Source organism: Rhizoctonia solani, chromosome 2 (genome assembly GCF_016906535.1).
Source record: "Rhizoctonia solani chromosome 2, complete sequence".
Taxonomy (NCBI): Eukaryota; Fungi; Basidiomycota; class Agaricomycetes; order Cantharellales; family Ceratobasidiaceae; genus Rhizoctonia; species Rhizoctonia solani.
This window is the reverse complement of record NC_057371.1, coordinates 2,508,262-2,531,597: the sequence shown is the minus strand read 5'-3', so window position 1 is coordinate 2,531,597 and position 23,336 is coordinate 2,508,262. Positions and strand designations below refer to the sequence as shown.

Below are 23,336 nucleotides of genomic sequence, written 5' to 3'. Positions count from 1 at the left end.
CCTCGAACATGCCTAACAATCCCGGTTAACTGGCACCAAACGCAACCCCGAGTGAAGATCGATGCTTTGAAACACGCCGAGAAAGATTCTGTGCCGTGGGAAACTACGCTAGGCAGTGTCGAGCTCTTGAGCCCAGAATGGATATATTCCTTAAAGAGTCAAGGGGGATCCCCGAAGGACGCGGGGTGGAGGTACGAACCTGAGGTATTCTTCAAGATGACGTATGGGGACTATGGACACAGCCACCTTTCAACTTTGCGGTGGCTATGGAGCCAATTTAAGATACTTCAGGGTGCTACACCAAAGTCGTGCGCTGGGCCATATTGCCCTGCTTAGATGACAGAGCAGCCTATATTTGGAGCACTTTTACTCAAACTTGGTACTACATTTTGGGGGCGTGATAGTGTTCAAAAGTCTCGCATATCTTGTAACCGACGAAGTAGTTGTATGCTCAAATCACAATGTCATCTTTATCTGTACTACACACGCTGACCAGCACCTTCGCTATCTTTATTTTATTTTATTTTGATGGTTTTGTCTAAAATACATGAATACATTGGAGTTGCATGTAAAAATACAAATGATAATAGTCCAACAATTGCTCATGAGGTAGTCTATACAACTGTCCAAGGCAGGAACTATGCGCGATCCTCATCCACCTTCCGCCCTACTCTACATCCCTAAACCATTCCATCTCCGAGTCCGAGCTCGAGTTCGAGCCTGCGCTGGAGTCCTGCTCCAGGTCTTCGTCATCATCAGCAACAATCAAGTGCTGTGCATCCCCGAGTTCGTAGTCTTCACTCCAATCACGTGCCCACATGTCCAACTGAGCCGACTGTGAAGTCGACGCTCTAGACAGGCGCCATGGTTCGATTCCATTATTCATAATCGGCGTACATAGCCCCCAAGAACGATCGCTGGATCCTGAAAAGTAAATCTCAAGACCGGATACCGCTTCGAGATCTTCAAAGTCGGTGTTGGTGTATAAGACCGGCCAGGGGATAGAGTCAACTTCTCCAGAATCGTCAAGGTAATCAATCGAGCCCCATTGGAGTCTGTCCCATGCTGCCTCGTTTTCATCTTCATCTCGTTCAACAGTTGTCATACCGGGCCTGGGGACAGTGAGCAGGTCGAGATGCTGAGGGGGCTGGGAGTTCATATCGTAGATATAGCCTTCCTGTTCGTCGTTTGTATATGTTATTGCGATATACGGTACGCCGATAGATCGAGGAGGAACTGCAATTTCGTAGTAGCCAGTCTCGAAAATCGAACGGATGACTGATTCAGGGGTGCCAGACCCTAGCATATCCTGTAAGTAGAGTTAGACTTGTGTGAATATGTTAGTTAAAGTAGAGAACATACAAGTATGACCTGCTTTGCTTCGGGCTCGGTGACAATCTCAGTCAACGAATGAAGCGGTACGGTTCCCTTCTAGAGGCTCGTTAGCCGAGATTAAAGCAACCCAGGGCATGGTCACTCACATTAGCCTGGCCAGCAGCAGTGGGTGACTCAAGCTGACTAACAAGTCGACTCGAGGCAGAAGGAAGTTTGGTTCCCACCATGGTAGTCAGAGGGCAGAATGGCTCAAGGATAGCGAGCATATTGGGTGCGGGGCAAGGTCGGGGATGAGGTGAAGTAGTGGAGCGGCGGAGGTGGGGGTGGGGATGGTGAGCAAGAGATGGTGGTTCAAAACAAGCGAGTCCAAGGCTTCATATATACTCCATTTCTTGTTTGTTTTTTTCTCTAAAGTCTGGAACACTGAGTCTGGGCCTATTCGGGAGTAAATCACGGATGTAGATGAAAACTGGCACAGTGCTCTGGCATTAGGGGGTCGAATTTTTCTGTGGATTATTATTCGAGTATTTTTCATACACGGAAACTGTCGAACTTGTCCGGAGAGCTGGATGTGAGTTGCGGGGAAGTTGTGGCTTGTCGTGGCTAATGACCGAGCGTATGAATGTCACGTGCGTGTAATTTGATATCGAATGGTCTTAGTGCCGGTTCTGGCCACTCTCCAGACTCATCACATTTCTCAGGCCTTCCTATGTTAAGATACGCTGGCAAAGGGACCCGATAAGATATTTCGCCGTGAATACTATTAATAAGCAGGGAACAAGAGTTTGGCTGTTTGAGATGGGAGTCGACTCATGTGACCTTTAATTTCACTTACTTCCAGCGTTGTCCATAATGACTTAAGTAGATATATCAATGATAGAGGCTACAAACTGCTCATGAATATATTTGTTTAGTTTTTAGAGGGACTGGAACTGGGTGTGATTGGGTGTCACGCGAGCCGCTTCCACGCACCCTAAAATTCGCACATTCAAAGTTGTGACAAACTCAACCTATGTACTCCTAATATACCTCAAAATATGCTTCAGAGTGATTTTAAACGTCAGAGTTTCCACATATAGATGAACTCATCCCTGCCTTTGACAGCACCTTAAACCTACAGACTCGGCAAGTGGCTGTGCACTCTGATTTCACGTGCACAAGCACCGAAACCACGTGAATCCGGTTATGACGGCTAATGTGTCTGATTTATCACGACCGGTTAGCCAAACCCGAACCCGCACTTTTATAGCGAGGACTCGGTCTCCACATCCCCACAATCCACCACTCTCCTCCTACCACAACTTACCATGGCCAAGTCTCAAATCCTTGCTCAGTCCCCAACGACGTTGTCATCGTCTCTGCCCTTCGAACGGCCATCACCAAGGTACGCAATCGAGTAGATGACATGCAAGCTACGCGTACTAATCCATCAAATAGGCCAAGAAGGGTGGCTTCAAGGATACCCTTCCCGAGGAGCTCTTGAGCAACGTCCTCAAGGCCGTCTACACCAGCGCCAAACTCGACCCCAAGTTGATCGAGGATGTGGCTGTGGGCAATGTGCTTCCCCAGGCGGAGGAGCCACTGCGGCACGTATGGCCGCTCTCCACGCCGGAATCCCCAACTCGAGCTCGGTCTACACCGTCAACAGGCAATGCAGCTCCGGTTTGACTGCCGTCAGCCAGATTGCTAATGAAATTAGCGCTGGTCAGATCGATATTGGTATCGGTAAATAAAAACTTTTCCTTGTTCTTGATAGTCGTTTCATTTCGATAAATTCTTAGGTGCCGGTGTGGAAAGCATGACTCACGGATACGGTGCCGGTGTAATGCCCGCCCAGTTCTCTGAGGACGTTCTGGCCAACCAGGAATCCGCCGACTGCCTCATCCCTATGGGTATCACTTCGGAAAACGTTGCGGCTCAATACAAAATTTCTCGGGCCACCCAAGACGAATTCGCGGCCAAGTCGTTTGCCAAGGCTGCCGCCGCTCTAAAAGCGGGTAAATTCCGTGCGGAAATTGTTCCTGTCAAGACCAAGTGGACCGACCCCAAGACCAACGAGGTGAAGGAAATCGTCGTCGAGAACGACGATGGTGTTCGTGACGGCGTGACTGCCGAGAGCTTGTCTAAACTCAAGCCCGCGTTCTCCAAGACTGGCTCGACCCATGCCGGAAATGCCAGCCAGGTCTCGGACGGTGCTGCGGCTGTCTTGTTGGCTCGCCGTAGTGTTGCTCAGAAACTCGGATTGCCTATTCTTGGCAAATTTGTCACTTCTGCTGTCATTGGAGGTGCGTTGTTCGTATTACTTTCCCGTCCTCTCGCTTATATGCTGTTATAGTACCACCCAAGATCATGGGTGTCGGCCCAGCCTATGCTATCCCAAAGGCTCTCTCGAAAGCTGGAATCCAGCTCAGCGATGTCGACTTTTTCGAGATCAACGAGGCGTTTGCATCGCAGGCAATCATGTCCATTGAGCACCTCGGCATTCCATTCGAGAAGGTCAACCCCAAGTACGTACTCTTAGCCTATTCCATAAGCATATTCTAAACCTAGTTTAATTTTTCTCCAGCGGTGGTGCGATTGCGTTGGGTCACCCTCTCGGATGCACTGGTGCACGGCAAGTCGCCACCGCGTTTGCTCATGCCAAGCGCACCAACGAGCGCATCATTGTGACGAGCATGTGTATTGGTTCGGGTATGGGTATGGCTGCTGTTTTCGTCAACGAGCAGTAGACCTGGTTTTTCGTGGTATATATTGGGGAGTGTAATGTTATGTTGAGAGACATCAATGCAAAATTAGTTTAAATACCACCACACAGGTATGAATTCCGGACTCGGGAGTTTTGGTAAAAACTTTTGATAAAACGTGGGAAAACCAAGTTAGGGATGTATCTCAAGGGCGCGTGACTGCATACCAGCCTTAGATTTTCAGGTCCCCAAAACAACCGTAAAACGGATGCCACTTTGATATTTTTCGTTCGTTACGGATTAGCTAACCATGGTGCATACATTTTGCCGATATAAAGCCATGGAAAAACGACTATAAAACAACAGAATGAACATGGATCGGAAAAGCAAGCCCACGAGTGGGTATTTATCTGGGATTGGAGAAAAATGGCATGATGCTCACCCCCACGCTCAGAAAGTCAATGGGCTATCTGATAGCCTATTAACCATAGAATTGACTCAAGATGTACAGGTACTCCCTGTAGGTGGACGCCGCAAGGATATCGCTGACTGAAATATTAGCGGTATCAGCACAGAACTAAAGAAGACATGTCGGTCGTGAGTGTCTAACAACCTAATAAATTAGTGCCCGCTGAAATAAATGGATTCATATAAATAAATTATACACTGAAAAATCTACTCGGTAGTAAAGAAACAAAACAAAAAAAAAATGCAAAAATGCGCCCAACGCTGATTAGTCGCCAATCATGTAGAGGCAATACGAGATAACGACATGCCCAGCGAAGAGCCCGATGGCTATTCTACTCGCACCCGCCGTGGTGAACGCTGTGCACGAACACTCGGGTTCATGAACCCATAGGGAGCGAGATGACTGTAAAGAACAAAATTTCCCGAGGAAGGAGGTTTATATAAGCCAGTGGGTGGTCAGTGCGCTGGGCGCCAGTGTTTAGTCCCACATAGATTCTTCCTTCCCCAACAAGGTCATATACTACCCAGAATTAACACTCCTCCCAATTGATACGAGATACACACAACTCTTCTCAACGAATACTGACCTTCTGAAATGCCCGATTACTTGGATTTTTCACCCGATCATGCGCTTCAATTGTGGATGGATGCGCAAATTGCTCTAGATCATGCTATCCAACGTTACTTCGAAAGTACTGTAGTTCTTCATTCTATTATTCGCAGCGGCTCGAACCACTCTGAGTGGACGACTACGTGTAAGAAACTTACAAAGCTCTGGGACAATGGCCCCCCGGTACCTGATAAACATGCAAAACTTGCAGAGGCTCAAATATATATAAACCAAACACGTAACTCGCTTCAGCCAGTAAACACACTACCGCTTGAGGTTCTTCTCCCAATATTCCGATTATCTGCTTTCAGGACTTTCCATTCTCACTACGGCGCACCCATACCATTTTCCAACCAGCTTGAACATGACGACCATCGGGATCTCGTCGGTCTCACGCATGTTTGTTCAGACTGGCGAAATGTTCTGCTCGCTGAGCCATCATTTTGGTCACTTTTCTGGCTGGAACCAGGGCGCCCCTTAGAAAATGAATAGGGGCGGGCAGAAGTGTACTCGATCAGGGCATCTGGCTTACCACAATCATTATCTATCAATGATAGCATAGACAAGCCTCTTTCTCCAATTCACCACTGTAATTTTATGAACCGGGTCATGCGTCCACGGTTCGATACTCTCACACAGCTCTCGCTTCTCGGCTTCATGCATTCTCAGTTCGTTAGGGATACTATACATTTCTGGTTGCGTGGCGGAACTCCTGGGGTACTGCGCGCGCTAACAATCCAGATGCATTCCGATATGACTTGGGCCGGTCCAATTCATACAAAGACGGTTTCGTTGCCTGCACGAATCGAATCAATGTTAAGCCCAATCCAAGCTCTTTCTCTTCGTGGATGCGGTTCGCCTGGGATGACCCTATTTATCGAAACCTCACCGTACTACGCATGGAAACGTCCGCCACGAGGACTCCCCGACGTTAATCAGATGCTACGGATATTGTCAGGATGCCCATTGCTACAGACTCTCCAACTGTACAGTACGGAAATCCATTCAAGTGACTCGACTTCTCCTAAGCCGGTTTATCTTGCCAATCTCGACGATCTTGATCTTGCGGCTTTGTCATCCAATAGTCTCGCACAGCTATTGCCTAACATCTTCATAGGATCTAAAGATCTGAGTCTTCGTTTCGCCGTGTCATCATGGGGAGCAGAGGGCTTTGGGATCATACACCATTTCCTAGCTCGTACAAATACTACTCGATTATATATACAAAAATGCGATGATCCGGAATTCGATTATGTTATCGGTCGATGCTTATCAGTTTTACCGAATTTACACACACTGATAGTTGACCTTGGCATGCAATCCGGCGATGTTTGTCTCTCACATTTCAGCATACTGACGAATCAACGGGTAGATATATACCGCGGTGTCCTAGGCTTCATACTATGTATTTCGTCACAGGAACTGTTTCCATTCCAGCTGTCCAGAATCTGGTCGGAACTCACCCACTATTGCGGAAGCTAAGGTTTTCAGCTTGTTATATAGATCCATTCGAGGATGTGCTGTGCCATCTTTTGGACCCGGTAATCGAAGACGTCAAGTCCGACCTGCGATCAGATACGGAGTTGTTGTCTGATTGGTACCATTTCATGAATTGAATTACACCATAAGCCTCGGGTATATGCATTGATATTTGCTCCTGGAAAGCTTGTGATGATAGAAGACTATTTCAATCACCACTTAGACGTGAAGTTAATATGTCTTTCTTTGGCATGTATATAATCACATATAAAACCCTTTGTAGCGACCCCAAGCGCTCACCAGAATTTACATTACAATCAGTCATCAGAAGGGTTGTAAGGCTGCCATTCTGTATATTTTTCTATCAATGGGAATCCGCTATATTACAATGATCGGGAAGGAATAAGAATTTCCAAAAGGCTTCTATCACCCGAATAATCAGTCAGATTGTTTGACTTAAAAGGGATGCCTGTGCCCTTGCGCGGCGACCCTCATCCTACTTATCGAACACCATGGCCCGTGGCCTTACTTTGGCACGATTACTTTGTGCGCTCATACTACTCGTCCCTACTACCAACGCTTCTGCAAAATGTGTAAGCTATTCATTGTGGATTACCGATAATCAATACCATTGAGGCCCTCTTAGTGTGATTGTTTGACGAAAGAGTTGTCCGGAGAAAAGGTTCTTCGACCCCTCAATTCGAATTACATTATAGAAAACCAGAAACATTGGTGTACGCTTCGTTTCATCAACGGTGTTCATAAATGGCCATACTAACCCATACCTAAATATTATGCAGCTTTAACCAGTATATTAACGCCAGCATGTATCCTTCTACCCGAGTCTTCTTCCGATGTGTCCACCGCCATAAAGATTTTGGTCCAGAAAAGCTGCAAATTTGCTGTGCGGAGTGGAGGACATATGACAAATCCGGGTTGGGCTAACACTGACTCGGGGGTATTAATATCTCTTTCAAAGCTTGTGGCTGTGGAAGTAAGCCAAGACAAGGGATCGGTCGACATTGGAGCTGGAAATAAATGGGGGATGTCTACTCTAAGATAGGTGAATATGGTATCACGGTGACGGGGGGAAGACTCTCCCCCATTGGTGTGAGCGGGTTCCTCTTGGGTGGGGGCCTTTCATTCTTGATGAACTCCGAAGGGTTTGGCGCAGACAGCGTACTCTCATATGAGGTAAGGGCCTATTTGTTTACCTACTTTCCTTGCGCCGCCTTAGGTTTATTTACTCTTTAGATCGTTCTTGCCGATGGCACGATCTCAACAGCAACAAAAGAATCTTCACCGGACTTGTTCAAGGCACTCAAGGGTGGAAGTAGCAATTTTGGAATTGTAACCTCATTTAAACTTCAAGCTTACCCGATCGATAACGTCTACGCCGGAAGTCTGCATTACTCTCCTGAACAATACAACGCTCTTTTCAAAATTATGGAAACTTACGCTCGCGAGGGGATCGAATCTGACCCCAAAACACATATTATATCAAATTTTATATACGTCCCATCTCAGGCTATTGAAGCAGCCACCTTCTATTCGTTCTACCCGGAGCCTGTTGCAGCACCACCATCAGCGGTCAAACCCTTCTTCGATCTTCCAACCATTATGAATACCGTCAAAGTCAAGACCTTTAGAGAAGCCTTGGAAGAGTATTCAGTTGGAAGCGAGACAAAACAACGGTACTGATATTTCATCATTTACGCAGAGTGTGAGCTAAGCTCAAGTTCCTTAGATATGACTTCCGGACCTATACTGTGCAGGCTGACTCAAAGTTGTTCAAACAGTTGTTTGACATCTGGCGCTTGACTGTAGACGGATTAAAGGAGACACCCGGATTGGCTTCAGGGATTGTATATCAAGCTATGTCTAGTAGCATGATTCACGCAAGTGATAGGAAAGGAGGGAATGTACTTGGTTTGAAACCAGCACCCAATACACGCATCAGTGAGCTACGGACTATACTTCTAGCTAACCGCTTTGGCTTAAAACTGATCTATGGCTCTAGTCGTGAGCTACTTGTTTTCTTGGTCACTGGAAGAAGACGACGAGAAAGTATACGAAACGATCGCCAAATTAATCGCAAAGTCTACAGGTATTGCCAAGTCAAAAGGGCAACTCGAACGATATATGTGCGTCACAAAATTAGCGATGGGGCTTCGAGTACTTACCAAGACCTAAGATACCTCAATTATGCAGGTTCTAATCAGCAGCCAATTGAGTCATATGGACCCGCTCAAGTGGACTTCCTTCGAAAGGTGAAGTCCAAGTACGACCCCGATAGTGTGTTTGAAATACTATCCTGTGGCGGCTTCAAGATTCCTCCTCAAAGTGTTACATTGAGCGTGTAGCCTTACTTAGTAAAAGTAGCCGTGGGAGTCGCGGTGTGATCGAGTCCGTCTCTATTACAGCTGGTTGCATATCGATAGGCCGCTGCACAGCGACAACCTTTTTAGGGTCTGTGTTAGGGCTTTAGTGATGCTCATGTAACAAAATCATCCAAAGTTTCTGAGTTGCGTTACCTATTCTCTCATTAACGAGAATATATAACGCCGGTCCGAAAAACATGATAGGATTGAAGGAACGCAGCATTTGTCGAAGATATACATACCGAACCAAATATGCAACGTGCCTATGCCCGCTAACTGTAGTGAGATGTTTGGGAACAAGAGAAAACGGACGGTATCCGAACCGCGATGGTGCTCGCGTCACCTGTGCATGTGCTCAAGCGCTAGCAAAGTCATGGTCGGCTAAACAGCACATTCAATTAGAGCGCTAATAGAACTAAAAAATGGGAGCAAATTTATAATTTAATCAGGCGCTGAAAGCTTTCTGCCACCTTCATAGCGGAGACGGCACCCTTCAAATGATAATGACCTGGAAATTTCGGTCGGGAGAAGCTTGCGTATGGTAAAATAGCTTACTCTTGTTTTGAACTCGGACCCTTAACGGGTGCATTTCAGACCCCAGCTCGGCAAAGACGCCTCTGGTTTCATCAATATCTCCGTATGGCCCAATCGGTTTGCAATCAATTTACACTAGCAATGAGCCAAATGCACTGATGGTCTTTTTCCTCAAAAGCAGTTGGAAGGCCAACTCCTGCCTACACTCAATCACTACGTGCTAGTACAGTGGGCCCTATCAGCTATACGCACGATGAACTCCAAGATGCAGATTTTCTGGACATCGAAAACCGCACTTTGTATGCGGAGTGCTGGAAAAGGTCAACCAGCATTTCCGTGGACCTGCATATTAGCTCGTGCCTGTGTGTTGTCGAGCTGCGGACCCCGCATTTCCGTATATACGCGGATGCTTGGCAAAGTCTGGATGTCATGTGCTTTTGGAGTTCACAGTGAATCCAAATGCTCTATATAATTTAGTGTCCTGAAGTCAATCAGTCTCTATTGGAATGCTGCTTTCATAGCAAGTGTATGTTTCTCTAGTTTGCAGGAACATGGATCCAACACCCTCCCGTACCTAAAACGTATACAGGAGGTGTATCCTATTAGCGTGGAAAGCAGTGACATCATGATAACAATCCATGCATTGGAAAAACCATCTCTTACGCCCAATTACAAACTTTTGCTCAAATATAGATGAAACCAAGTGTCCTGGGAGACGAAACCCTTGGACAAGTGGGCCCTGACGGTCTCTCGGTAGCGGGTTCAACGACCCTGAACCCGCACGGCTTGATGGACCCTGGATAAGTGTCGCTTGAGCGAGAATAGCGCATTTGGTGTATATGCAAAGCTATCGAGGTCGACATGGGTATAAATGAGGGCATTTCGCGTTCATCTCTGGCATTCTGCTCTTGGTTTCTCATCTTTCACTAGCGAGTTTATATCAACCTAAACATGTTCTTGACCACCCAGCACAGTTTGCTCCTCTGGACTAGTCTCTTTATTGCCTTGCCCGGCGCACTTCTAGCACCTACCAAGGGGCCTGAGTGCACCAACCCGGCTATTCGTCGGGAGTGGAACACTCTCCCGCAGTCCCAGCGGGATGCCTTTCACAACGCAGTCAAGTGTCTGCAGACCAAGCCCAGCAGAATAGAGTCTGGAGGAGTGAGCAAGACGCTGTTCGACGACTACACCTACATTCATCTTCAGTTAGAACCATTGGGTAAGTAGCTAACTAGTGCACGACGATAATTCATATTGACCCTTTATTCTAGTTCACAGAGTCGCTGCGCTGTATCCTTGGCACCGTTACTTTACGTCTCTACGTGAGAAGGTAAAGAATCTGGCCAATGCCTCACTGCTGCCGGGGCACATCTGACGCATATACCCCTGCAGGATATGAACGAGTGTGGCTACACGGAGCCGCTTCCTTACTGGGATTGGACCCGCAACGCAGCCAGCGCGGCCGCTTTCAGAAACGCGACCGTCTTCGATCCCATTCTCGGGTTCGGAAGTCCCAGTACTCCTCAAGGCAACTCGACTGTGGTCTGCGTTGACAACGGCCCATATGCCGGATTCCAGGTATGCAACACCCGACTTTTTGGCCTCTACGTTCACCATTTCTCGCTGCCTGTTTTCATAGTTGAACGTACCCGAGCCACATTGCCTGGGACGTGGCTTCTCCGTAGACGATGAAATGGTCGGTAACTGGACAAGCTCGACGGTAAACACAATCCTGGAATACCCAGACTTTGTGCGCTTTTGGAACAACTCGGAGAGTAAGTCGGCTCCTTTTTTTCCAGGCACAGTATATGCACTGACCGCTTTTCTAGGTCAACCTCACAATCTTATCCACCTGGCAGTCGGCGGTGATTTGTTCGCAATTTACTCGCCCAACGAACCGCTTGTGAGTTATCCCCTGCCTTGTTGATCTGGTTGAAACATCGAAGCTGATTAACGGTTTCGGTAGTTCTTCCTGCATCACGCGCAGGTTGACCGTCTGTGGACGCTCTGGCAAGGCAGAAACGCCACTCGGCTGTTAGACTACCAGGGAAATACCATCCAGAATTCGACTGTCTTCAACGCGACTTTGCAAGACACGCTAGACTTTATGGGACTTGGGGATAACCGATCGGTCGAGAGTGTGATGGACACCCTGTCGAACGGGCTATGCTACAAGGTACGCAGTGTTGGTTTTTCGTGCGGCACAGGTACTTAATTGTGTGCTGATATAGTACGACGACGACGAGTGAGATGTCTGAACAAGACCTGAGAGTTTGTGGAACGGAGGTAGTTCGTGTCTGGCCCGCATCTGCCCCTCGGTCATCGCTTCTAATGAGCAGAAACGTTAATATTCTTAATGTGTTCAAGTTACTCTTTTTTATGTTTCGTATATACATGATCTAATGATCAAGGACATTATGGCTTTCTCCAAACTACTGGGATGTGGTTCTCATTCAGTTTGCACGTTCTTGAAAGCGTGACATAGTACTTGACAATCCATCAATCAAGGAATACGACTGCGACCAGCGCATTGGTCACAATCACTTGAATCCTGAGGACCCTACGCTCTAAAAATGATCAAAAGTGTATACAGTAAGCCGGTGTGATTTAGGTTCGCCAGACCCGAAGCTAGAATAGGAAGGCTGATATAACCCGACTACATGCTTTGGCGCTTGCGCCCCAATATGTAATGAACGCTCTGTTCTGGGCACGGCCTTCTTGTCCGAGGCGAACCAACTGACTCACAGCTCAAGCCCAGCCACCACCATCATTGACTCACACGTAACAAATTTATCAGCCTATAAGAGTCGAAATCTCACCACTTTATCTCATTTCCACACGATGCAAGCAGCGGGTCCTTTTCGTGCGCTCCAGCAATGGAAGGATGCGCAAGAGGCCTTGGATCATGCCGTGCAGCACTATCTTGAAAGCACTATATTACTTCAGTCTCAAACTCATAATAGTGCCTGCTCTGTCGAATCACAATCCGTACGGAACACTTTGTCTGAAACTTGGATCAACAAAGCGCCGATTCCTGATAAACACTCAATACTTGCGCGGGCCCAGGTTCATCTCAACCAAATGCGAAACTCGATGATCCAGGTTAATAGTTTGCCACCCGAACTCTTGCTTAGGATCTTCCGCTTTGTTGCTAGCACTTTTCGCGCGATCGAGAATCAATCCATCACGACTCCCTCTCCTTCTCATCAAGATAACTACAAAGACTTGATCATTGCTACTCATGTTTGTTCTTATTGGCGGAACATTCTTATTAGTACGCCATCGTTCTGGTCTCGGTTCGATTTCGATATGCGGAATAAGATCGAGGCGGAATATGAACGGGCCGAACTGTACTCAAACCGAGCTTGCGGAGTGCCCCAATCCTTATTTATCGAAGAGCACGCCTCGCGTTATTTCTATCACGAGAGCTTTGACATATTTCAGAACCTTTTCCGGTCACGGCTAGACAACTTAACACAAATAGTCATGCTCAATTTCTCGAGCCTTGACCTCGTGAGGGAAACAATGTCACATTGGCTGCAACACGGGAGGCCAGGGACGCTTCGTGCTTTGACAATTCAGATGGACTCAAAAGTTGAGATATCCGAGCCAATCCAAACCAAACACCGCGATTTCATCGGAAGAATGTCCCAAATGCTAGACCCAATTCACTCGCTCTCTCTTTTAGGCGTGGTATTCGCCTGGGACAGCCTAATCTACCACAATTTAACCCAGTTACACATCGGCGGTATCCCTTACGAGGTTTCTCCACATATACACAATGTTCTAGATATTCTTTCCAATAGCCCAAGGCTACAAAAACTGAGGATCAATAATATGGCAATCCTTCAATGCGATCAAGTCTCCACCCATCCAGTTTATCTCACAGAACTTGAGCAGCTGGAGCTAATGGAGCTAACCTATGAAAGCCTCGATGTGCTACTACCGATGATCTTCCCTCAGTCAAAGGGTCTTAATATTCGTATAACTCTCTTGTCTATCGACGACCATGTGGTATCGGCAATTAACTCGTTCTTGGGTCGTACCGATGTCGCCCGACTATGTGCACAACAAGATTTGATCGCTCGGTGTTTACCGGCTGTGCCAAACATATCCACCCTCATTGTTGATCTCAAGGGACAACCCGAAGATTCATGTCTTTCCAAATTCTCCTATATTGACGCTTCAACCGGTGTGCGAGTCCTCCGATGCCCCAACCTTCAGACACTGCATCTTCACTCGGGATCCATTCCCATAGAAGCTATCCAAGAAGTGATCGAAACGCATCCTACCATACGAAAACTTTGGTTTTCCACTTGTTATATTGAACCATTCGAGGACGAGCTTTTGTATTGGCTGAAGCCTTATGTGGAGAACGTTCGTTTTGATCCAAGGTTAGGCGAGGGGGCGACTGATGATTGGACTCATGTTATGATTTGACCGTTTTAGCTTGTACGTTTTGGATGGCCCGCATATATTGTATTTTGATTATGAAACCATACGAATTTATATGTACATCGGCTGCTTTCGTTTGCATCATGTATATACATATCAGTATCTGCTATAACAATAAATGCTATGGCTTAAGGACTCCTTTAGCTACAATATCCGTAAAACTGGAGCCTAACGCCAGACCTAGCGAGTTCTGATACGCATCAATACTACAAACACAAAGAGTCACTTTTTATTTGGTAGCCACAATCACGTATTCATGCTTTACAACCTGCTTACTCTGCGACCGACATGTTTCAAGCACGGAACGGATTTCATAATTTCAACTCTAACTTATCTTTATGGAACGCGGTGCTCTCGTTTTTCACTTGATTGGTATACAGAAGGTGTTTACCAACATGATACGGAAGCTCCTAAATGAAACTTCACTTCCCTAGGCGACAGATATCTTCTACCCAAGGATTGAAACTCTAATTAAATGCTCGTATCAGTGGATGCACAAGGTGGCCAACTGTATTCCACATTCTGCGCTTTACACGCAGAGTGTTCTCTCAGGTGTTGCGATTACTAATATCCATTTAGCCCGAAGGGTGCAGTAAGTTTAGTCGACCGGCCCAACGATCATATATATTCATTATATTGCCTCGAAGGCACTCAGATTTCACTCAAGACCCCGGGAAGCCATAGAATTTCGAAAATTGTATTATTTTCATTAGTCCATACGCTAGCACTAGGATATTCAACTATGGTACATATATACAAGTAATTTTTGGCTCGCAGTGGACCCAAGGCGTTTTCCCGAGTTACCAGCGCTGAGCCAACAAGTTGGTAGTTCCGGAAGGTGCGCCGGTGACAGCTGCAATGGCATGGGATTTGAGGCTTGCGCTAAGACTGGCGGGGGTAACACTGCCATAGTCACCGAGAGCAACGGCAAGATAGCCAGCGACGCGAGGACTGCATATACCCATCAATGATGAGCACTTGGAGCCATATGAAATAATGAGTGCTACTCACGTGGCCATGGATGTACCAGAGATAGTGTTGGTCGCAGTAGTGCTGCCGATCCAGGCGCTCAAGACGTTGACACCGAGAGCCCAGACGTCAAGAACGGAACCGTAGTTGGAGAACGACGCCTTGCGGTTGCTCGAGTCAACAGCACCGACGGTGTTGGCTGCAGCAACACGGGCAGGGGAGGTGTTGGCAGCGTCGACATTGCTGTTACCAGCGGCAATAGAGAAGTGAACACCTTTGCCAATCGCACTGCTGATTGCCGAGTCGAGAGCGGAGTTAGCCGATCCGCCGAGGGACATGGTGGCGACTGCAGGGCTGGAGCCCTTGTTGGAGACGACCCAGTTGACTCCGGCAATGATATCGGAGTAGGCGCCAGAGCCAGCATCCGAGAGGACTGGTTTCATGAATTAGCAAGTAGCTAGTGGATAACGAAGTGTACCTACCCTTGATAGCAACGATCTTAGCCGAGGTAGCGACACCATAGGTGGTACCAACAGCAGTGCCGGCGGTGTCTGGCCGATTAGCATTAACATCAGAATATGGCCGATAATTCTCCTGGATATATAAACTCACGTGTTCCGTGGCCATTTCCATCGGCATTGGCATACTGTTTAAATAATAAAAATTAGGAAATATATTGCTTAATCAACAAAAGACTTACACCGCCAAAGGTGGCACCCCAGGACGCCCGTCCTCCAAAGGTAGAGTGAGCGGTATAGATACCCTATCGGAAGATGAGATGATTCTAATTATCTGGTAGTGAATATACCCACGGTGTCGATACCGTAGACAACTACGCCGGAGCCGTTGGCACGCTTGCTCAACTTCTCGGGGACAACGGCGGTCTCGGCTTCAGCAGCCATGCGCTTCAAGGCTTCAGCCTCGTCACCTTGTCTAAAAACGAAAATCAATATAAGAAATTTTATCACTGGGTAAAATAACCTGAATGGTGACTGACTCGTATTGGATGGTGAAAATACCATCCTCGAGGATGTACTCGACGTCCTTGGATTGACGGACATAGTCGAGGTCCTTGCCCTTGAGTGTGGCAGCATAGCCTTGGAAGACCTGCTCATACTTGTACTCGATGCTAGAGCCCGCAGTCGAAGCCGAGAGGAGCGCATTCAAGTGAGCGTCCTTGGAAACACCATCCTTGAGTTTGCTAAATTCCATGAAATGGTAAATGAAAAAGGCCAGTCATGTTTCAGGAACACTTACATGATGTACGAGTTAGCCTTGACCGGACCAGCATGCTTGCCGATGGGGATATTGGCGGGGGCACCAAGAGCAGGGAGGATGACCGCAAGGGCGGCGACGGAGAAGAAAGCGGCGCGCATTGTGAATGAGAGTGATACCCGGTAGTGAGAGTAGATTGCAATTGCTGGGCGATTGCTGAGGATAGATGTACTGCTTTGGAGTTTATTTTATACGAAATTGAGTTCCTCACCTTTCTGCTAATTATCATCCTTTCAACAAGCTCACCTGCTGGTAAATCCCAAAATAGCTTATCATCGGATACCGTAAATCAGGTCATGGGATACAAGCACGCGGTCGATAGAGCGGAAATGTACGAATGTTCAGAAAGAAGGCTGGTAGTGCATGCGACGAGGACCATGGCAGACACATCGAAAAAGGGATCTCACAAAGAACTACATAGCCGAGAATAATAAGAGAACCTATGCAGTTTGATGTACGGTAGCACCGTGCGATAACCGATAGCAAGCGATCGCGGGATTGTACATATCTGTGCAGATGGTGGCCTGGCTTCTTGCTTCGAGATGCACACGTCCGTATGGCTTGGCGGGAATATCACGGCGCGTAACGGCGGTGGTGGTTACAAGAGGAAATTACCCGTGACGTGACCGCGCAGCTGATCGGTGTTTCTTAATCTTCCCGAAGTAAATTAGTAAGCAATGTTATATTGATCAACACGACCATTAAGCATTTATAAGAATTAACCATGTATACCTCAATGTGAATTCCAATGTGTTGGCTAGTCCCGGTCTCTTGGAATAGGTAGCACTTATTAAACAAGCGCTCGTTAGGGACGATGCAAAGCCACATAGTTGGGTGACCCCCAAGAACCGGATATCGAATCTCCGGGCAGACTTCTGATGCATGGTTTTCCAATGATATAGCCTTTCAGTGATCGAACTCTCAGAGAATAGTACCAAGGTAAGATTGATATACATTCAACCAATAAAACAGTCAACGAGTGGTGGCATACATCAAGATGAAAGCATTCTTCGATAAGAGTGTCTATTAATAACTGCAGTCCCAAAGCTGAGCAACACCCTTGTTTGGAGTCAGGTCCGCCTGAGTTGCATTGGAGAATTTGGCCTGAACAACAGCGTGCTTCCGCAGCTCTTCAGACATAATAGAAGGCTTGTTCAAACTTGGGCACTTTGAAAGCATGCACGCCGTGATACCAGCAACACCAGGTCTGTTATTGTTGTATTAAGTATATCAGAAGAGGCAAGAGTATCTAAAAGATCACTTACGCAGCCATCGAGGTGCCAGATAAAACCCTTGTCGCATCGTTACTGGTAATCCATGCGCTCGTAACGTTAACTCCCGAATACCAGACATCGACGGATGGCCCGTAATTTGAAAAAGAGGCCTTGTGGTTGTTCGAATCCACCGCTCCAACCGTATTGGCCGACTCTACGCGGGCTGGACTGAACAGATCCGCAGGTAAGTCACTATTTCCAGCAGCTATGGAAAAGTGCATTCCGCCATCGATAGCGTTTTTGACTGCACGATCCAGTGGAGGAGAAAGCGGCCCGCCTAGGGACATAATGGCTACAGATGACACCCCCTTTGCTTTGAAATCGCTATAGGCCCAGCATACACCCGCAATAACACCGGAGGTACTACCAGACCCCATCGAGCTCAGGACTAGACGAGCCATATAAGTTCTTGAATAGTAACAATCTTCGAGGATAACTCACCCTTTACTGCAATTACTTTAGCGTATATGGCAGGGCCAAATCCTTTCCCGGCTGCGTCCCCGCGGTATCTATTTCCAACACGGGTCAGCTTCTCGGTATTCAAAAGACGGATATGCGCTTACGGGTTCCATGGCCATTGCCATCACCTTCACCTTCACCCTACAGGAAGGATTAGATCATAAAAAGCCAGAAATAGATCATCATAAAACTTACCTCTACGAAGGACTTGCCAAACACTGCTCGCCCCTCAAAGCATACGTGATTAGTATTGATGCCCTATGAAGCTTCAGCAATAGGATCTCGGAGAAAATATGGAACTTACAGTATCAATCCCGTATATATTTACACCTTCACCACGCTTGCTAGATTCATAGGCACGACCTGCAAGAGTATCATGTCGCCTATGGCGCTCTGCATTGGTGTGCGAGGCAATATTGAGTCTGTTTACCAACATTGGCACCAAAAATCTAGCACTGACGTAAGAAAAAAAAACGTACCCAGTAACCTCCTCGTACTCCGGTAAGAAGATCATCTCATCCTGTTCAATAGACTCGACCTCTTTCATGCGCTGGACAAAAGCCAAAGCATCGCCCGAGAGCTTCAGGGCAACCTCAGGGTAATTTCCGCAGTCGCGATAGTCATGAATGATACCAGAGCTGGCGGCTTTAAAGATTGGATCGAGCAAAGCGAAAAACAAGCTCTTCGAGGTGTCTCCCTTGAGTCGGCTATTGGGCGGCTAGAGTTAGCGCTCGCTCCATGGCCAAGTGTACGACAAAAGCACATACACAATGTACGAGTCGGGTACAACAGGTCCCGCGCGCTTGGCAATAGGAACGACGGTACCTGTTGGTGCGCCGAACACAGGGGCAACAAATGCAAGAGCAGATACAAGGAGTGCGGTGCGCATCGCGATGGGAGAAAAAATCGCAAAAGTAAAAAGAGTGGTGGAATTGGTAGCTAGTTGCTCCCTACAGATCCACTCTTCTCACCCACCAACGTTTTATACAAGAGAACAACCCCAGAACATCTCGGACACCACTTTCAATACTGACGGCATGTTGCGAGGCAGAACTTCAGTAGTTTAACTGTGGTGGTTCGAAATACGTCCATCAAGTGTCCAAAGATCTTCTTCTTCTCCGGTCCGTCACTATTAGGATTTAATTTATCAACCTCTCTTTCAGGGACAGCTACCTAAATTGGATAAAGTTAGCACTTTACAATGTTGGGGTTCTTGATTTGTAATCCATGGAGTGCCAAATATCTAAATGTGTATACTAATTTATCGTCACAAGATTCGTACCCCTTGTACAAGTTGTCCAAAGTACCTGCCAAGCCACCCCAATCCCATTCACTTGCGTGCTCTGCTCCACGAGCTGGTGAGATTGGCCTCAGCCACAAGGTCAATATACATGTAAAGCATAGCAACCAGTCTGTATCGTACGCATTTAGTTTGTTGCGCTTGTCAAGAGCAATTCAATTCTATCCAGGCACGCAAAAGAGCCTCGAGGGTTCAGAGAGAAAGCGTGATACCCATATTCGCAAGTTTTTCTCTTCGTCTAGAAGCGTCCATTTCATTCAAGTAAGAACGTACTGGCCCAGTTGATCCATGTATTCCAGTACGGCATCATACGTGTTCAACTGCAGTATTCATAGGGAGATAGAGTGTGACTCAATAGTTGCTATTAACTTACAAAGGCACGTCAGCATCGGTCAAAATGTACTCAATATGTGCATCTGCCCCCCCCCCCCGCAGACAATAGAGACCAGAAATCTCTAATTCCGGTCCGAGAATTCTTTGAATATCCCAAATCAAAAGTTGGTAAACAAGCCGATCTTTCTCTTTACGTTACTTATCGCAAAACCCCCGATATACGCGTAATGAAGGATTTCAACTAGGATATATGATGTTAATTCATCGCACGGCAGTGCCGACTGAGCGCAAAGCAAATTGTCACCCTCGGAAGAAAAATAAAACCTAATCTGACAAATTGAAATCAGAATCCGAATTGGGATCGAGCAGGATGTGAATCTCTGGTGTTAACGTTCAAGTCGGATGAATTATTATTCATCTGCCTAGCGACACAATGATTTACTTGATGATAGAAGGGTACAGGGGCGGCTGAAAGATCTACCACAAATCCAACGGAGCCGGGGGTAGACTACCATTTCCAGGATAGCAGGTTTTGCAGAGGTCTTTTTTTCAATTCGCCTCTTTTATCATCAAGAGCCACACCGGGAGTCGCATGCATAATCCTTGAGCTCCTTGGAAAGATTCGGGTAGAGATATCTGAGCATATTTGCGGAGAGTGGTCGTGGCAACTCTAGCAGTATACGGGCTACAAATCAGGCGGACATGAATTCCTGACCAAGGAATTGGAGTAACGAACTCACGTTGCCATTGAAGTGCCAGAGATGTTATTCCTAGCATTGGGACTGCCCATCTACGGACACCCTTGATGTCGACACCAAGTGACCAGACGTCGATTTGTGAACCATAATTCAAAAGCTGGCTTTCCGGTTATTTTTATTCGAGCTCACCATCATATTTTTAACAAATCCCAGACCACCAGACTTTACGTCTGCTGTAACTGCATGGGAGAGAGGGCGATAGTCGTGGACGACGAAGAGCTAGAGTAGGGGTTCTTGACCGCTTCATCGAGTTTGCCCGAGGCAACGCTAATCGCTTCGTCTTTGTATTTGACTATTGGAATATTTCTTTGAGCATAGTCCAGGGAGACAGCGATAAAGCACTTACATGATAAATGAGTCTAGTTTCACCGATCCGTTCCGCTTGACGATAGGAACAACAGTAAGTGTGCCGGAAGCGAGCGTAGATACAACGAACGCGGTGCATGTGAAAAGAACAATAGAATCAGTAGCAGTCACCACCTGCCCAAGCTCAAGCTGGGCCTGCAACGTCTCCTCCGAGTAAGCTCTCGAAAAAGGTACTAGTGTCAATGCTTCCCGAGCCGACAACACCTCTCAATGCAGAACACCGATGGCAGTTCACGATACGTCACTCGGCTGTCTAAAGATGCGCTTCTGAGGCATTCACATTCTCTCATTTATTCTTTGATCACGCTTCTTGAGGGCTCGAGCGCCTAAATTGGGTAGAGTGAAGAAGGATGACCGGCTTCTTACCTAATGATATCCTTCGAGCCGAATTCGTATTTCATCTAGCTCAACCAAGCTACACACGAACGTGACGCGGCCAACGTAAAGAGCACAAAGATGATATATTCTACGACGCGGATAGTTCAAAGAGCCGAAAAGATGTCGCATTTCATGACTGCCACATATGAGCTCGGAGGTACACGGATGGCAATTACGAACGAGTGATAAAATTACAGAGCCATTCTAGAAGCCGACGACCATCAGTGGCCTCGGTTGATTCCGTGATCGACATGGCGAACATCCTATCAGTGCCAAGCAATGTCAGTGGCGTTCTCTAGCATGACACTTCCGAGCGACATTTTTTGGACGAGAAGATATCCCGAACTAGCTGAGTCCAACACACTAGATCTGCTGGTTGGGCATGGATAATGGCGGACTTATATAAATAGTCAACAAATCTACGGTTCACCCTTAGTCCATTCCCGCACTGACTTGTTTCTTGGCCAGTTGATTTGGAGCCTCCTTGTTCACGCTCGCTATGCATTCAATTTTCTGGCTCTCTGCTTTGGCTACCATCGTTCCTTCTCTCGCCGCACCAGGTATCGCTCCGCTTGCCAAACGCGATGGCGAAAAAACTTATATTGTGTAAGTACTTACTGAGTCCGACTAAAAAGAGGAGCCTAACATTATTATCATCCAAGTAAAATCAGCGACCGTGTTACCCAGGACGCCTTTATTTCCAAATTGCAATCAGGCCTGCCTCGTACTTTGAACGTGAAGCACCGATATAGCACAATAAACGCCGCCGCAATAGATATGTATCCCGAAGAGGCGTCTTTAGTTGAAAGTATGCAAGATGTCGAAGGTCTCGAGCCAGATCACACCGTGTCGCTTTTGGTTGAGTAAGTAGCCATTTTCATCACATCCTCAATTATTAATCATGCTAGTAGCCCTGTTCATGAGCGACGCGATCCAGCACCAAGTCAGGATGGTGATACTTGCCCTAGGCCGGTTTATGATGAAAATGGTGGAAGTGGTGTAACCATTTATGGTATTGACACGGTGCGTTTGACCGTATGAAGTGCTCCTTAGTTTGGAGCTTATGCAGTCTCATTAGGGTATCAAAGTCGATCATGCTTGTTTTGGAGGGCGTGCAAAATGGGGCAAATCCTTTGTACTACTTGTATGTCGAAAACCTTTTTTTTTATCGTCCGGAGGTTTCTAATAGAGATTGATTTAGGAACCCATGGAAGATTTGCACGGACATGGTACTCGTAAGTTATTCTATGGAACTCTAGGCACTCTTGTCTGATTGTCATCGGTCATATAGATACCGCCGGAACTGCTGTTGGGTTGTATTATGGCGTTGCTCAAAAGGCACACATTGTGGCTGTCAAAGGTAAAACAAACCAGCTCTTATGGTTGCATAATAGTACATCTAACTTTTCGCAAACCCAATCTAGTAATCGGTGCAACCGGCATAGGCAACAATTCCGATGTTATAGCAGGGGTAGACTACGCTTGCACCGAGTATAAAAATGGCGGCTATAAGCCTTCTATCGTCACAATGTCCCTGGGTGGTCCTCCGTCCGAGATGCTTGATGAAGTAATCAAAAAATGTGCACAGATGGGTATTCAATTCACCGTCGCCGCCGGAAACGACAACGCGGACGCCAGCAACTATAGTCCCGCCCGTGTTCCTATCGCCAACACAGTAGGAGCGATCGATTATTCATGCAAGAAAGCCTCTTTCTCTAATTTTGGCCCAACTGTGGACATTCACTCATTCGGAGTGAATGTCGAGAGTGCTTGGATAGGGTTAACCAACAACGACACCAAGACTATATCTGGTACATCCATGGCAACGTGAGTTCTGGCCGAGTTTGAATACAGACATGGGATGCTTATCTAGTCTATTCTTAGCCCGCATGTTGCTGGAATTCTTGCGGTGGCTATTGCAAGACACGGGAATATGGACCCTGCGGATCTCACGGCCGTGATGAAGGCCAACGCCTACAAAGGAGCCACCGGTTTCCCGTCAAACACCACGACGGATATCGCCCGGCTGTGGTAAATCAATATATCAACGACACTGGCACTCGACTACCAGATTCTAAAGCTGTTCTTTGTCTGCACTTGTACACCTCTACTGCTTTATATTGTTAGTCTACACTTGTATGTGTGCTTCATTCGCTGTGAGGCGCAGCTTGTTTTTCGTAATAGCACTTGTTTTTTGAGATAATATAGTCTTTATTTATTCGAGAGGTGGCCTAAGAATTCAGTAGTATACAGAGACATGCTTCTAATTATGGGCGCA

At 46.9% G+C, this 23,336-nt stretch overlaps 9 protein-coding genes across 9 annotated transcripts; 5 read left to right on the top strand and 4 right to left on the bottom strand.

Annotated features, from left to right (window-relative positions):
- Positions 1-667: 667 nt before the first annotated feature.
- On the bottom strand, positions 668-1,601 carry RhiXN_05407 (uncharacterized protein; the record flags this gene model as incomplete). The annotated part of the gene is made up of 3 exons (XM_043325223.1): positions 668-1,309; positions 1,363-1,431; positions 1,482-1,601. 3 exons carry the CDS (start codon positions 1,599-1,601, stop codon positions 668-670), a joined length of 831 nt encoding a protein of 276 aa, XP_043177642.1.
- A 919-nt stretch (positions 1,602-2,520) lies between these two features.
- RhiXN_05406 (acetyl-CoA C-acetyltransferase) lies at positions 2,521-4,064 on the top strand (the record flags this gene model as incomplete). The annotated part of the gene is made up of 7 exons (XM_043325222.1): positions 2,521-2,532; positions 2,585-2,719; positions 2,773-2,997; positions 3,045-3,060; positions 3,117-3,620; positions 3,671-3,842; positions 3,902-4,064. The coding sequence occupies 7 exons, from the start codon at positions 2,521-2,523 to the stop codon at positions 4,062-4,064; spliced, it is 1,227 nt and encodes a 408-aa protein (XP_043177641.1).
- A 3,550-nt stretch (positions 4,065-7,614) lies between these two features.
- RhiXN_05405 (FAD-binding domain protein) lies at positions 7,615-8,939 on the top strand (the record flags this gene model as incomplete). Its single annotated transcript, XM_043325221.1, has 5 exons — positions 7,615-7,770; positions 7,831-8,270; positions 8,324-8,535; positions 8,597-8,720; positions 8,771-8,939. The coding sequence occupies 5 exons, from the start codon at positions 7,615-7,617 to the stop codon at positions 8,937-8,939; spliced, it is 1,101 nt and encodes a 366-aa protein (XP_043177640.1).
- A 1,503-nt stretch (positions 8,940-10,442) lies between these two features.
- Positions 10,443-11,740, top strand: RhiXN_05404 (tyrosinase; the record flags this gene model as incomplete). Its single annotated transcript, XM_043325220.1, has 7 exons — positions 10,443-10,710; positions 10,763-10,821; positions 10,884-11,069; positions 11,131-11,266; positions 11,321-11,394; positions 11,458-11,667; positions 11,723-11,740. 7 exons carry the CDS (start codon positions 10,443-10,445, stop codon positions 11,738-11,740), a joined length of 951 nt encoding a protein of 316 aa, XP_043177639.1.
- Positions 11,741-12,332: 592 nt separating this feature from the next.
- Positions 12,333-13,931, top strand: RhiXN_05403 (F-box-like protein; the record flags this gene model as incomplete). Its single annotated transcript, XM_043325219.1, has 1 exon — positions 12,333-13,931. The coding sequence occupies one exon, from the start codon at positions 12,333-12,335 to the stop codon at positions 13,929-13,931; it is 1,599 nt and encodes a 532-aa protein (XP_043177638.1).
- Positions 13,932-14,746: 815 nt separating this feature from the next.
- On the bottom strand, positions 14,747-16,291 carry RhiXN_05402 (cuticle-degrading protease; the record flags this gene model as incomplete). Its single annotated transcript, XM_043325218.1, has 8 exons — positions 14,747-14,897; positions 14,958-15,348; positions 15,398-15,466; positions 15,528-15,561; positions 15,616-15,678; positions 15,728-15,848; positions 15,913-16,116; positions 16,173-16,291. The coding sequence occupies 8 exons, from the start codon at positions 16,289-16,291 to the stop codon at positions 14,747-14,749; spliced, it is 1,152 nt and encodes a 383-aa protein (XP_043177637.1).
- Positions 16,292-17,216: 925 nt separating this feature from the next.
- RhiXN_05401 (subtilisin-like protease 8) lies at positions 17,217-18,812 on the bottom strand (the record flags this gene model as incomplete). The annotated part of the gene is made up of 8 exons (XM_043325217.1): positions 17,217-17,397; positions 17,456-17,852; positions 17,906-17,956; positions 18,028-18,064; positions 18,119-18,181; positions 18,228-18,345; positions 18,403-18,630; positions 18,691-18,812. The coding sequence occupies 8 exons, from the start codon at positions 18,810-18,812 to the stop codon at positions 17,217-17,219; spliced, it is 1,197 nt and encodes a 398-aa protein (XP_043177636.1).
- A 1,313-nt stretch (positions 18,813-20,125) lies between these two features.
- RhiXN_05400 (uncharacterized protein) lies at positions 20,126-21,311 on the bottom strand (the record flags this gene model as incomplete). The annotated part of the gene is made up of 4 exons (XM_043325216.1): positions 20,126-20,241; positions 20,297-20,415; positions 20,483-20,606; positions 21,239-21,311. The coding sequence occupies 4 exons, from the start codon at positions 21,309-21,311 to the stop codon at positions 20,126-20,128; spliced, it is 432 nt and encodes a 143-aa protein (XP_043177635.1).
- A 246-nt stretch (positions 21,312-21,557) lies between these two features.
- On the top strand, positions 21,558-23,093 carry RhiXN_05399 (alkaline protease 2; the record flags this gene model as incomplete). Its single annotated transcript, XM_043325215.1, has 8 exons — positions 21,558-21,664; positions 21,721-21,921; positions 21,970-22,081; positions 22,137-22,202; positions 22,260-22,293; positions 22,350-22,418; positions 22,483-22,885; positions 22,943-23,093. 8 exons carry the CDS (start codon positions 21,558-21,560, stop codon positions 23,091-23,093), a joined length of 1,143 nt encoding a protein of 380 aa, XP_043177634.1.
- Positions 23,094-23,336: the final 243 nt, after the last annotated feature.